The following is a 15,338-nucleotide window of genomic DNA, read 5'->3' on the forward strand; positions in this document are numbered from 1 at the left end:
GTGAGCAAACTTAATGAGAATGTCCGGTCCGAACCACCAATGAATGGTGAGCGCTCTGGTTCAATTTTGTTCTTGGGCCCTATTTCCAGGGATTGAGCCGTGCGCCGTGGGATCCACCGTGGAAGTTCTCATCAATCCTCATCATGCGGCTAGGCCAGACCTCTTAGCGGTGAGCTTTGATTATCTCAATGGTTAGGTCATGATTGCACACATTGGTGTTCACTATCTGTGCGCACTCTAGCTAGCTGCATACAGTGTGCTACTCATAAAGTACATCTTTCCTTCTGAGCGGTCGCTTGACCCATATTCCTGAGCTGAAATAAAAAATAAGGATTGGTTTGGTTTTAAGGTCACGGCCTTCTCCCCCACTAATCGGCCTTTGGGTTGTCCGGTCAGCGATGACAATGGAACCTTCTACGCCTCGTTCAATCCGGATGAGGCTGGCGAATGGAGGATCCATGTCACTTACGACGAAGAAGATATCGAACACAGTCCATTCCGATGTATGGTCTTTGACCCAAGAGCTATCTTCGTAAGTGTTTCCAACGGATGTATTGCGTACAAGCTAAGTGGCATTCTCCAGATAATTTTATCTGGAAATCGTTAAGAAGCACCCTTAGCCTAAGTCAAGTTCCATTTCAACCCCCAACTCCCTGTTAGGGTTGAATGCGATAAAAGAATGGAAGGACTGGCTTTTCAGGTCGTGCGGGAACACCTCATTTCTCAAGCCTTCTCGGTCTCCGGCCTTTTTTTTATAGATTCCCGATCAAGACGCGGCTCGGCGTGCTATTCCCGGGGATCCATTCACGTTCACTGTGGATGCCTCCAAAACGGGTTGGGGTGAGGTAGCCATAGATGTGGCGTTCGAAAACCGATCCATACGTCGGACATTCTACGTGGAGGAGGTGGCCCATAGAATTTACAAGGTATTTGAGAGAAATCCTCTGTTCCTTACATGCATCCGAACGGGGGTGCCCACAACCCCTTTATTACGGAGGGAAGAAACAGAGGGCGAAAATAAATGAGTTCATTCACCCTGTTATAGTGGGGTAACAATGATGAAGTCAGAACAGCTCCCAGCAAAAGGTTCACTTTGGCCAAATATGATGCCCAATCGGGAACTGCATCTTATGCGTGATCCCATGGGACAGAAAATGCTCGCCTTTATGCCAAACGCTTGATGATTCCCACGATTCACTTGTAGATCTTTTTTTGACCTATATAGTAAACAAACAGCGATAACAAAAGTGCAAGTAATCATGCCCGGAAGCAGCGAAATAGCAACGGGTTCAATTAGAGCCGGTCCCATAAACTTCGTGTCTTGGTTCGCATTTAATCATGGGCGGGTGTTCTCAGTGTCCTCAGCGTTAGGACTTTTAGACTGTCTCTCCACTGATGAAGGTCCTCGAGAGCATATTGGGTCAGTGAGCGTGTCATGTCGTATTGTGTGCCTCACTAGAGCTGCCTCCCTCCCAGGCCCCAGTCTTCCAAGTCCCAACCTTCCTTCCTTCCTCTGAGATCTGAGACTTGAGAAGAGGAAGATGGTGTTCATGTGTGAGGGGGGGGNGGGGTAGATGGGAGTTGGCCTCGCTTGTTCGCGTTCCATTTCCATTGTTCCTTTTTCAGGTCACTTTTACCCCTCAAGCCAGAGGCAAGCACCGGGTGTACGTCTACCTGAATGGTATGGAAGTCAAGGGCTCTCCATTCGCTCTCCGCGTTGGGAAAGACATCAAAGAAGCCCGCAAACCTGCCACAGACATCTTCAGAGCGGACAGAAAAGTGTCGAGGTAATTCAAATGGGTTTGATCAGGCTGACATGATATCTCGGCACTACAACGACCACCAACACTATTGTTTCCATTGCGTACATGCAATGGAAGAGTACATGTACGTATGTAGGTCGAGTTCTTCCCACTGACAACCGACGACTCAATCTTAATGTAATTCTTTTTAGGCGAGTGAGGGAAATGGAATGAATTTGCTTTTTTTCATCTCAGATAAGGCCAAGATGGGTTGGTTGAATGTTAGAAATGGTGGTAAAAGTAGAAGCACCCTTTACATTGAGACATATTTTCCCCGACCACATCTAACGCGAGTTTTATTGATTGAAGTGACACTCAAAGTCGTTCTCACTTCTTGCAATTCTTCTATTTTCTTGGCCTGTCCATCAAGTTTGACAGAGGCAAACAAGACTCATTGGAGGGGTTTGAAGCCATTTTTGGACCACAGAAGAAAGATACGCTTTATCACTGTTCGAGTTCCATTTGTTAGGGAATAGACGAGGTCTCTCTGTATCACCTCTCTTCCTTTCTCGTTCTCTGTTCCTCTTTCTTCTTCTCCCTCTCCTCATTTCCAACTTTGCCTTCCCATCATGGAAACTTTTTTCCCTCCTCTTCACGAAAAACAATCGCTCATTCATGTTTCAATTTCCTGACGATGATTATTTCTGTTGTGCTATTCGTTTTCTGTGATCCTATCCAGTAATACGAGTTGTATTATCGCTTTCTTCGAATTCCTGTTCCCGAAAGCTTGCTAGCTGTACTATACAAGGATACTTAAAGGTTCTACCGTAGTTGAAGATTTCTAGAGAGAAACACCTTTTAGGTGAGATTGTGCCGTTGAAGCCAGAACATGAGCTTTTTAAAAGTAGCGGCTTGTATTTTTTGAGGAAATTGGATCTGCTTTGTAATCCAATTTCGAATTTCCTTTTACTCTTTCTATTGACGTAGGAAGTCGAATCGATCAAATCCCTCACAGGGAAGGATAAGACGAAAAATTTCGAGAACGCCTTCCTTGATCGTCGTCTGAATTGAGTCCTCATCTTTCCATTTTTGCACTCGGTGAAACTTTTCGGTGAAACCATTGAAGTTTATCGAATTGATAGGATCAGCCGACCTTTCTTCCTTAACGGCCAATTTCTTAGGAGAACATACGTAATCTTTCAATACTTTCCTTTAAGGTACAAAACCCACGAAGAGTCGCGTGCAGAGCGCCGAAATTATTTCACTGAACGAGAAATCCCGATCCAAGCGCCCCTAGCACCTCCTAGGAGCAAGAAGAAGGAATTCGCTCGCAGGCAAAGCATCAAGGATTTTAGGGATGAGAACCGTCAAACCCTCTTCAAATCTGATCACCAAACTGATGAAGGGGTGGATCTACTGCCTGTTAACAAGAAAATTGCATTCGATTGCCCGGACAATGGAGCCCGAGCCGAGGAGATCCATGTGGACATTATAGGTACGACAGCCAAAACGACTGTTTTAAAGATTTAATATAACTCTGGGTGGGAAATAGGATATAACTCGAAGTTGTGTGGAAAAAACAACCAAATGTGGACAGATCTAAAGATTATTTCAGGGTTTTTGGGCACATGAGTGCCAAGAAGAAGAAAAATATACTGCACCCCAAAAGTAGTAGGAGAAGAACCTGGGCTTGCAGAAAACACAGCTTGGAGTAAAGTACGAACCCGGTTGTTCCTCTTCATAAATTGGACCGAATTGATAAGAGTGGAAAGGCCGAAGGAAAGAACGGGTTCTTGGGACAGCCTCAATGTCGTTTAATTTGATTAGCTGGAAAAATCGGCCGTTCATTTGTCAAATTAGCCGTGACCATGAAACTCGCTGACAACTGCAAAGAGCCATCAAGGAAATTAAATTGTTCTTCAATGGCGAGCGGGCTGGGACTTCCCACTCGGAGTCATGTCTTTGTTCGGAATGTCTATTGATAAAAATGATTCCACCAAGCGACGTCTGGCCATAGCACATACTTGATATACGAGTACTGCCCATGCATATTCTGTACGTCTTCTCTTCTAGGCCCTGACGGACGAAAATGTCCCACGGAGATCCGTTCCAATCCCAATGGAACCTTCACATGCCAATTCACAACCAACAGTGTGGCAGAATACAGGATTGAGGTGTTCATACGCAATGAACGAGTCAATGTCACCCCGACATTCTACACGTTCGATGCTTCCAAGGTCCACGTGGGTCACATTCCGTCGGGATTTGTAGGCATGCCAGTAGAATTTGAAGGTAAGACCCAATCCGGAAGCTCAAAGAAAGCCTCTTGGACATATATCATCGGGTTAAGAATTCTGGAAAGGAGAAAATGCTCCAATTACCTTGACCATAAAGCGTCTTATTGCTTGTCGTTACTTGAGTTGACGTTAGTAAACGTCAATGGTAAATCAGGCCTTGTGAACCGGTCTCGACGCTCGACAAGTTTTCTTGCTCTTGGGTGTTGTTGGCCCGACCAATAAAACTTGAATGGTTTCGGTTGACGCCCTGTTTCGTATTTCAAGGCCGTAAACACGGCGGATACCACATCTGTTGCTATTGAATTGCACTCAGCCTTTGAAATGGCAGCCTTGTTTCATATTTCGAAATTGATATCCTCGAGGCTGACAAGGGGAACCACTCATTGACATTGCAAACCAACACATTGGTGCTGCTCGTTTCTCTTTTCCCCGCGTCGCTTTTTCCCTTCATTTTATCCTCCCCAGTTTCTGTCAAAGTTCTCAACTCGCGAAGAAATACGCCCCAAAAGATTTTTATACCCGAGGCTGTCTGTGTTCCATTTAGATGGCACAACAGGGATTTGTGGGAAGTGGGACTTCAAATTTTCCAAAACTTTTGGGTTTGACACTTTTTTTAAGAGCGGAAATAAAATGGAAGCGAGCTCGAAGTAGTTCTTCGTGTTGTTGTTTCCGAATGGAACGACAGCAACCATCGAGAGAAAAAACACACATTCCAATGGGACCAATCAAATCAAGGCTCTGCGGATGGAGGTTCGTGTATACCGGCGAAGCCCATTTCCAAAAACGTTGCCAACCCGCTCATAATAGGTGGTCATAACTCTGTTCCAGAGCCAAATGAGGCCACCAGCTGAACCAGCAGACAAGACAAGTGCTGGAGATGAAGATGTGTATCATCATCTGTCTATAATGACCCTCGCTTTCCTTTACTTTTTTTTAAAGCTGAGGCCCAACGAGCCGGTTTTGGCAAGATGGAAGCGATTGTAAATCACGGCCGCGTGTCCAGTCACGTCTCATCGCTCTCCAAGGATCGCAAGTTTGCTGCCTCATTCATTCCGCACGATATAGGCAGGCATCGGATCGATGTGAAATTCAACGGCGAAAAGGTGCCCAACTCGCCATGGTTCATCGAGGTGAGTGAGCATTCGACTTTCGGATGGTTGTCCGAGTTGTTGCCAAAGGCCAGCTAGACAGCCTTTGGACCGAAGGAAATCAACATCATTTAGTCAGGCTGTCGTTAGAAGTCAGGTCATAAGCTCTCCGTAGGCACCCATTGATCTCGGGTGGTTGAAAAACTTTCTTCATTATTCTACTTGAGGGTCAAACAAAGAGCTCTTTGGTCAAGAACCACCGAGAAGCAAACTCCGAATCTCGGGTTGGAACTGTCGGGGTTGTAAAGGGAAAAGTTTTGCTCCGCATGCGTTGCAATTCCTGTTTCCATTCCTCTGTACCAGTAAAGAAAAGGGGAGGGAAAAAGAACGAAAAGTCCCGAGTCCTGACTGACAAATGTATTGAGGAAGGAAAGTTTTCTTTGTAGATGCGTCAATGGGCAGCCATCAATTTGTTACCACTTGGGTTTCATCCGACAGGTCCAACCGCCCCCCCCCCCTCTCTCTCTCTTCTCTCCCTTGGGCACATTTCAATTGACGTTCTCGATGCATTTCCAGGTGAAGGATCCCAATAAGCCACTTCTGGCACCGGGTTTGGTCTCAGGAAAGATTCACGTGCCCAATGGCGCCAATGGGTTCCACTCCGAAACCAATGGTCGCGAATACCATTCCACGGCGTTGCGCTCCAGCGATTTCAATAAAGTCGACACTCGCATTGAGGAGTCTTACTATGACTCCTCGGATGTAATAGCCCGGAATCGAACCAACGATATCTATACAGCCTCGCGTAAGGCCTCTTACGCCGGTGCTGCCCAGCCCTCTCAATTGAAACCGCAAAAGTTCGAGACCGCTAACGAAAATCTTCCGCCACCCACACTTGCGACCTCATTGAAATCAACAAACACTCACAAGATGGAGCCCACCCGAGACTTTGGCAACTTCTCGTCGCTCCTGGCACCTGCATTAATCAGCGGCAACAAGACTGTTGAGGAGAAGACGACCACAACCACCAAGCGGACCACCACCACAGAGGAATTCTCCAAAGCATCCGAAAAGAATAACAACAATCTCAGTTATGCCAATCACAACAAGAACGACCATGATAGCGCCTATTACTCCACCACCATCACCAAACCGGTCAAGGAGAAACCCGGTGGGATGGAGGCCAACTTTCTTTTGAGTGACGTCACCAAAAGTTCCGGAGGGACCTTCCGAATCACGGACAACTCCACGAGCCGGGATTCCTCTCCTATCAAACGGGAATCATCACCCCTTCGATCCCGTTTAATCGAGACCAAACGAGAACCCTCCCCTTTGAGTAGTAATCTGCGAACTAGTAAGCTTCAAACCTCCTCCAGCACAATGGCCAGTTCATCCTCGTCAAGTCTGGCCACGTCAAGCTTGGCCAGTAAGATCCCCAAGCCCACTAATCGCGATCAACGATCGCTATCCCGGACTAACAACAACCTGAACAGTCTCGAACGCAGAGGTAGCGGGAGCTTTCATCAGGATTATGCCACGGATAATAGTCCGGGAGTGCAGAAATCCAATTATTCATCCTCTTTCGACACTGGTCCCGTGGTCCAAACGGGGACCGATGGAACGAAGACGGTGACCCAGAAAAGTGGAAGTACAAGCTACACCAGTTATTCATCTTCGAGTTCTACTGCCAACGCCAGTCGATCTGTCGGGCTTGGTAACCAATCAAAAGCGGTGGAACACAAACAAAACACTTTGTCCGTCCCCGGCGGAAGTTCCAAGGGCACTAGTACTTCCAATGCGGGGGCCGAACCTGGCTCCACAAGTCCCAAGCTCAACAGCTATCGAGGCACCGCAGAGAAGTGCAAATTCTTGGGCGAAACAGTGCGACATTTCAATGCGGGAAAGTTGGCCACATTCGAGCTTAAAGCACCCGGACACAAAAAGGAAGATATTGAAGTCAACATTATAAGTAAGTCTTGGCAACTTTTACTGGCTTAATCCATGCCTTCAACCGACTGCCAGAGTCGTCAAAGGGATCCTATCGCGTTGAGGATGAGCCCGATATAATAATGTTCAATTTAGCATGGCACACGGTCCAAGTCTTTCCACTATTTTCCCCTTGTTCCAATCTGGTCGATCTTGTCTGTTATAGTTACTCGAACGAATTAACGTTGAGGTTGCCCTCACATTTAGCCCCAATTATTGGCACTAATCTCCCAAGAGGGTCCTTGGTTGAAAACCAAATGATAGAATGGAACCACTCAAAATCGGCCTCTATTTTTTTTCATTCTTTCTGTCGTTTCGTCATGAATCTAGGTCCCGAGAAGCGGCCAAGAATTCCGAACAAGATCGTGGACGAAGGCTCCAGTCGGTTTCGCATCGAGTTCACCACGGTTGAAGTGGGGAGTTATGTCATCGACGTGACGGTCTCGGGTCTCACTGTGCCTAATAGCCCATTGATCGCCAAGGCTTACGATGCTGGCCTCATCAAAGTGACTGACATCCAAGACGGTTTCGTCGGAGAATTGAGCACATTTCGGGGTAAGTGATGAAAAGTGATGCCTCGCTTGAAAATGACAGAAAGAAAAACAAACAGACTCATTTGGTCCGTCTGGATGAAGGCTTGGTTGATAGTACAGCATTTGTCTAGCATGGCGTTTTTCCTGGACCACAAGGATAAGGGTGCAAACTGCAAAGGCATCTTTGGAATGAGACAGAGACAAAAAGGGGTACGAGATGAGAATTAGATGAGGGCCTTTGGTTCTGCGTATGCTTGTCAAGCCTTTGAGAGAGCTCTTCTTCCCTGATGTTGTTAGGGGCCCATATCACTTGGCCAGCCAAACACAATTTCGTGCTCAATTTAATTAAGCAAGTTCAAAACGAGTCAGCTCTCGTCTACTCATGCTCTATGGTGATTTACTGGTCTACTCTCACTCCTTTCTTTTCTTGCAGTGGACGCCTCCAAATCTGGCGAAGGTCAATTGGAGATTTCCATCAACGACGGGGATGTTCCCAATGCGGTTCAAGTGCTAGGAGGTGGAAAATGTCTGGTGACTTACACTCCCGAACAGCCCATTACCCACGAGATCGAGGTCACCTTTAACGGCGAACAGGTCACAGGTGGGTCCAATGTCTTGAAGAGATAGAGGAGGGCATCAATTTTGAATGGCTTGGGTCCGTTTTGATGAGCAGACTATCAAAAAGAGATTTCCAAAACAGCACTTGTGACTAAAGCACTGCTTTGTTCTAGAGTATTGATATTATGTACCAACATCATCAGCGGCTTGAATCAGACATATGTATCTAAAACTAGAAAGGGTTCAACGGGCTCCTTGTTCCAAATTGACAATATCAATAACTAGTTTCCAAGAATACTTAATATATGCAAGCCTCCAAAAACGAACAAATCAGAGGCCAGATTCACATAGAAGTAGGGTACGAAGACCAACGATCCAGAACTAAGGGTCGCCCTCAATAGACATGGTTGCCCTTGAGAGAAGAGGCTGCTAATTAATTTCGTTCCACTTCCAGCATCTGCAAATAAGTGAGATCCTAGAAGAAGAACGGGAGGAGGAGTAAGAGGGGGGAGGGATGTCTGGTAGCATGTAGTTTATTGACAAAAGGGTGATTAACCCGACATTTCTCACTAATTGCTATCCAAAGACCCAGATCCATGCAAAAGTCGTTAACTCACAAACTAGGCTAAGGACATCACGTCACAAGGAACAGGAACAGGAACACAAACCATAGTTCCTGATCTCTATCGTTTCCAAAAGATGCTTTGGCGTGTCCTCCTTTGGAGGGTGACTCGATGAGAATCAAGGCAAGCAAGTGCCTGCCTTGATGCACATGCTCAAACCATATCAAGCCAAACTTTTTCCTATCCATTAGTGCCAAAGCGGATGACTATGATGATCATCATCGTGATGACGATGATCCCGGCACTTGTGAGGCTTTGGCGGCGATGGGAAATGCAATGATGCAGAACTTGATTGACTTTCCAACTATTTTCAGGCTCCCCATTTCTTTGCCGCGTGACGGATGGTGACAACTACAGCGCTGGTGGCAGCAGCGGAGACTTTTCCAAGGTCGAGGTCGGCCTCGACCACTTGAACCACATTCCCATTAAAACCACTTCATCTTTTACTATCAAAGTCGCGGGGGGTGACGATGCCGAGTTGGCAGTCTCCGTTCAAGGTGAGTCCAAATGCAGAAAGGGAGGAGCTCTGGACGATAACTCCATCCACTCAATTTGGGTGCACAAACTTCTTTTTTTTACTCAGGTCGTACATATCAATAAGGTTACATGAAGAGTTCACTTGAACATCGAAGTAGGGTCGATAGAGATCCAATTTAGGTTCAACCGAGTTTTTACATCATTCTTATTTGCAGTCAAGGTCTGCGTACTACGTTCCAACTTGGCCAAAGAGCCAAAACAGGAATTAGGCCGTAAAACTAATTTCCTCGCAACCTTCTGGAGGAGCGTTATTTTCCCTGGGCCTCCTACGTACATGAGTGGTCTCAGCCGAGCTCTTGAGAAATAGGCATTTGCACCATTGCAACTCTGTCTAGGCGCAGTCTGACCCCATTGGTTATTCCACCGTCGAGTGTTTAAGATCAGTCACCACCGCAGGATCCACTCCAGCTTCCTTACAAGTTTATGAAGAACTACGAGTAGTTCCAACACTGCGGGAAAGACTCTTTCTAAAGCCGCCTGTGCGAGAGCGCACATTTTCAATTTGGACCCACAACTCACCAACCAACCACCCACCCACTTTGGCCAGGGACTAGGTTTGCCTGGCGGCCTTGATGGCCGTGATGGCCAGTTGGCAAGTTTGCATTTCCCAATTTACGACATGGCCAGTGATACAATATCCGATGGCTCCTTGGACAAGTCCGCCCCAGAGTACGGACGCCTTGTGTTCATTCTACTATAGTCCGAGAAATAGGGGTCAGCACGTGCCCAGAGCGCTAAATTGAGAGGGAAGGAAGGTCATCCCAAGGCGAGCTCATAAATTGCCAAGTCTCTTTCTCAGGAGGGGCGCCTGTCCCGCGTTATGAGAACCATGTGCATGCCCATTGCTCTCGTATGCACTGAGTGAGTGTCTCTGGCATGCCTCCACCTCCAGTATTAGGACTGCTATCACCACTATGCACCTGACTAAAAACCATTTCAAAAACGCGTAAATCAAAACCACCCGTTACTACACCTTTCCCCACAGGCTTCCACCATCCATTCGTGAGGCCTGTTGGCTGTATAGGCGTTTTAGGACCTTCAGTGATTAGATCTTTACCCTATTTGGAGGCTGAACAAAGTGGAACCCAAACGTCCTTGGGTAGCCGGAAACGCTCGGGTGACTCATCAGTTTCGCACGCAGGAAATTGCTCTTGATACGAAGCAAAGTGTCGGTTCTAATGGACTAAAGAGCCCCTTGTCAAGTTTGAAAGTCTGTCTGTGTTTGCTTAATCCTTCATGCTGGCTATAAAAAGATTCTCGAGTGATGTGGGACCGAATTCCATCGAGATCCACTTTTACTCTTGACAGCTTCGGCGAAAAACCCCCGGAATGCTGAGGGGTGCCGCATAAAGTGTATTGGCAAGGAGGGATGATTTCTCTGGTACGTAGATGGTGTGACAACCATTTAGCTGCAGGACGAAGAGACGGAAGGAGACACGAGAAAGAGACCTGCTTGCCTCGAAATGTGCCACTTACGACAACTTAACTTCGATCTCCAGCCATATTCTTAACGATCAAACTTTTTTTATGTGATTCCTGCTTGACTTTTTGCCGCTCCAACAGACGGTGCACACCCACAAGCAACCATATATGGCAACCATTGCTAATAATCGGCAACCTATTTGATGGCCAAACTTTTGGAAGGTTACTCATAGCGACAGCTGCCTTGTTTCCTGTTGCCCTCTAACTTGCCATTGTAAGACATGGTTCCCAATGAAAGTACCAAGGCAAGTGCAGTCTTCTTACCTTCCTGCGCTGATTTCTGGATTCTAGGGGTCCTTGTCTTCTCGTAGGCCTTGGCAAAACTAGATCCTAGATCTCAGACAGGCGTATTGCCAAAAGTGCTAAGGACCTAAATCGAATCCCTGCTGGTTGGTCTCGGCTCTTCTTCTTGGCTTTTGCCTTTTTGCACTACTGCACAACGGACGGCATAACCGAGGAATTCTCGAGCCTAAAACCCCAAGTTCTCGGATTAGGCATGGTTGGTTTGGAAAGGAAACGTTCCATGGCCATTATTGCTTCCTGATCAAACTTTGCTCCCAAGAGAAACTAGCTGCCAGGGGTCCCGACACTTATTTAAACGCGTGTAGATGTGGCACTAATTCGAGTTTACCTCGCGCGAACTTGGAATTATCTTATGTAATATTTACAGGTTGGCTTGATGGTGGGTTATTCTTTCGGAATCACTCTATTGTAGTAGATCTATGTTGTTGTACTACTGTGGTCGCAATTTGGAGCTAGGCTTCCAAGACAAGAATGATTCTACATTTTAGTGCTCCAACACCTTTGCTGCACAGGATTGTATTGGACACGCGAAAGCTTTATGAAACTGGCCTGAGCACGATTCGCCTGTATTGGCAAGCTGGGATTATATCGCAACCAACCGAGTTGGGGGGGGTGCTTTAAATGTTCAAGTTACATCCTCAAGGTTGAAGAGTATTTGAAAGGCCGAGTTCGTATGACGTCAGTGGCAAAACAGTTTCAAGTTTGCCTGAGCGTCCACTTCAACATTCCTTTGACCTCTTAAGCCAGGCCTTTCACGTCAAGTTTTTCATAAAGCCTCAATCCTTGTCTTGCTGTTTCCTAAAACAAAGATAACAACCAAGGTATGCGTCGTAAAGTTCTGGGGCAGTTTGGGCTTAACAACTTTGCGCCCACCAACTCGTTCCAACTTCTGACCACCACTGGTCCTTCAAGGGTCCTTTTTGTCTTGCCAGTGTATGTGTGTGCGTAAATATTCAGGGGGGGCGAGTGTTTAACAAACACTCTGAATTCCATACGCAGTGTCAATTGTCATCGACAAGGCACAGCAAGGCCTAGCCCCAAAGAATTCATTTTCGAGGAAGTTTCGTAACAACTGTGCCACAGTTTGGCTTTGCCAAATTATAGACCTTTCTCCGCGTGCTTCCTGTTCCAGGGATATTCATTTCCACTTCCCCTAGACAGAGCGGTGTACGGTAGCGAGTGTAGAGTACTAGAGGGCTCACCCTGTGCTCTATTGGTTTCCATTGGTTTGTAGTAAGTGCAACAAAGAAATGGAATTTCAATACTTTTTCCCAGATTTCCCAACACGTTCCATGCCGAACTCCATGGCTTTTATTGGAGCAAAGGAGGGTAGAGAGCGGAACCGGAGCCTTTGATTTTATATGTTGGCTTTCTAATGTCGAGTTTTCATGCAGCTTACAATTCCCTTGCTCCGAGTGGAGCTTTGATCGAATTTCGAAACCCGACAAATCACGCAAAACCGCATTCTGGGCCATTTCTGCATAAATTGGTTGGGTTGAACATATCAATACATAGCGAATTTGGTCCAATCTTCAGTGGTGTCTGATTTATGTTGGAACATATTTGACAGTTAGAAAGAGACGCTTGGAGAGTATCTGTTGGGTAGGATAATTGGCTTGCATCCGGTCTAAAGCCAGTCTATCTAGCTCTATGTATAGAAAACGACACGTGGTCAAACTATCAAAGAATCATCCCGGATGTTGTCTTCAATCATGGCGGTCAAAGGACACCGAAAAAATCCCGGCCCAGCAAAAAGCCTTGGGACGATGCGATCAATCCCACGAAGAACCGCTAAAGGAAGGGTTTGTCGCAAAAACGCCACATCGAGAGATTACTCTTGACCAGAAAAAGTTGTCTGTACTAAGCCAGCGGGCAAAAGTTTGAGCAGTTTCAGTCAAGACCTTAAGTAATCTCAAAATCTGCCTTATTCATGAATTCATGGAGACGACATCCAATATTGGCATTGCTCGCATTCCTTCATTCTTTATGGTGTTTGAGTGCGGTCAAAAAGGAACCCCAGCTGGCAACACTGACCTTGGACGCGCCCTGTCCATTCGTCATTCAAAGTTTGGCTCACATTGCCAATTGGCCATAGATATCTTGATAGCATTTTGCTGATTGCGTCTTGCTCGCTCGTGCAATGTTCACCCATTGTTCTATATCCCGAGAGGACTCTGTTCCTACTTCCAACTTTCTTAAGTGGATCAAGCGGCAATAGCTATCAAAGATTGGGTTGGATCCCGATCCCAAGAGTAGTGAAGCTCAAGCCATTTCGCCTGTCTCGTGCTCACAGCTCTCGGACAGACTTTGAATGTGTACTGTACAAGGGAGCTGTCGCTTGATCGTGTGCACCCATTTTTACAGTCTGTTTAACCTTGACTTGGATTTGTGCCCAATCTCCTGGGATTTCTACCCAACTAGGGGTCCTTTGCCTATGCACGAGGATGACAAATTGAGGTCGGAGAGGCTCCCAAGGCCCCACTCCAATGCGAGAGGAGGGCCGGGAGCTGTCCCAACTCGTTATAGTCCTAAGCCTTGGGTTCGATTACCGTAATCGCCTATCAGCAGTACGTAGTACGGCTAATAATAGCAGGAGGAACAAGGCATCAAACAACAACAGATGGTTCGGTTCCATGAATCTCAACAATGTGCCTTGAATGACATTCTCGACATGGTGGTTCCATGCGGTGTGTGACTTTTCAAAATCCTTGACGGTCTTTATAGTCATATTTGATTTTTCAAATGCCAAAGCCGATCCGTCGTGCCTTTGTGGTCAATGACGTGGCTTGTTCTTTCCCCCTTGTGCGTTTGTCAAGGTTTTCATGGCAGATAATCAAAGCGATTGCATGAGATGCGAGATTTCGCTCGCAGTTCCTCTCCTGCTCGACCGGCGTATTTCGAGGAATTTGCTTCAAGGTTGTTGGTTCCACGCATTTCATGATTAATGAATACCCACCGCTAAATAAGCCCATTTACCAATCTACCTTGTTTCTCTTTAGGTCCCAGTGACGACATTCCTGTGAAGGTGACAGGCAATGTGAAGAATGGCTTCACTGCCGAATTCGTGCCAAAAGAAGTGGGACCGCATACCATTTTGGTGGAGTATAATGGCATGGCTGTCGGCGGAACACCGTTCTTTTCCAAGGCCTACAGTAGTGACCATGTGGCTGTTAGCGATATCCCAAAGTCGTCCGGGGGTAAAACCGTCAAGTTTGCGGGTGAGTCCAAGTAACATCTCTCCTTCCGATCAACCCTGGCCTTTTTGCATCTTGGCATGTAACGCTTAAATATTTTCAAATACTCTGGTAATCACTCATCGACACTGATCCGCTCTTGCAAGTCTACTGCTATGCTATAACATGAACCGGAACATTAATATTCACTTCGAGAGATGTAAGCGTTCCTTTGAGCCTGATTTTTTAGTCGCAAATCAAATTCGTCGCCGTCAATGCACTCTAAACCGCATGGCACCCACATTTCTTTAACCAATTTGGGGGATCCCATTTGATCCTGCTTCAGTAATGCACAGCTTTCATAGCACCGAGAGCGCATGAGCTATGAACAGCCTCTTCAAAATCTGATTCTCCTTCATCTTTCTTGAGCTTGCCATCTTTGTATTTATCCGATAAACGAGAACGTGCGTGTGTGTGTTTTCTAGTGGATGCCGTCGAGGCTGGCGAGGGCAACCTAGAGATCCTAGTCAAATGTGCCGCTGATGGCCGCTCACTCCCAACGCATGTCCATCCCGTGGGGAATGCAGTGTTCCACGTGGCCTTCACTCCGCAAATAACGACTGATCATATCATTCATATCACATTTAACGACGAGTGCATATCGGGTAGGGGGGGTTAATCCTATAATCCTCGTAATCCGCGATGACCTCTAACCCCGTTATTAATCCTAGGCTCGCCGTTCATCTCACACAAATTGTCAGAGAAGAATAGGAGTGCTAACAAATCTACTTCCACCGATAACCAAGGTTCCACGAATCATTCCCGATGGTTGGAGAAGTACCGGGACTATCGAGGTGAGCCAGCCACTCAAGCATAGACACAAAAACAGCCACACTCTCCAAGTCCGGTGGGTCGTGCATCCTTCGATCGACGGGTCATTGGGCGTTCTTGGACCACTCCTTGATCCTCCAAGTCGGTCAAATGCGATGGCCCAACTTTGAGAAAACTTGTCGACC

The 15,338-nt window shown here is 46.6% G+C and overlaps 1 protein-coding gene across 1 annotated transcript in view; it reads left to right on the forward strand.

Annotated features, from left to right (window-relative positions):
- The window catches only part of LOC131878933 (uncharacterized), a gene marked incomplete at its 5' end in the record, with an annotated part of 49,490 nt that overhangs the window by 14,675 nt on the left and 19,477 nt on the right, over window positions 1-15,338 (forward strand). The window contains 14 exon segments of the mRNA XM_059225089.1: window positions 90-169; window positions 350-532; window positions 759-926; window positions 1,627-1,787; window positions 2,960-3,237; window positions 3,816-4,034; window positions 4,979-5,169; window positions 5,704-7,096; window positions 7,444-7,668; window positions 8,080-8,247; window positions 9,142-9,324; window positions 14,149-14,367; window positions 14,808-14,987; window positions 15,054-15,176. Of these exon segments, the coding sequence (XP_059081072.1) occupies window positions 90-169; window positions 350-532; window positions 759-926; window positions 1,627-1,787; window positions 2,960-3,237; window positions 3,816-4,034; window positions 4,979-5,169; window positions 5,704-7,096; window positions 7,444-7,668; window positions 8,080-8,247; window positions 9,142-9,324; window positions 14,149-14,367; window positions 14,808-14,987; window positions 15,054-15,176 (3,771 nt within the window).

Source organism: Tigriopus californicus, chromosome 4 (assembly GCF_007210705.1).
Source record: "Tigriopus californicus strain San Diego chromosome 4, Tcal_SD_v2.1, whole genome shotgun sequence".
Lineage (NCBI taxonomy): Eukaryota > Metazoa > Arthropoda > Copepoda > Harpacticoida > Harpacticidae > Tigriopus > Tigriopus californicus.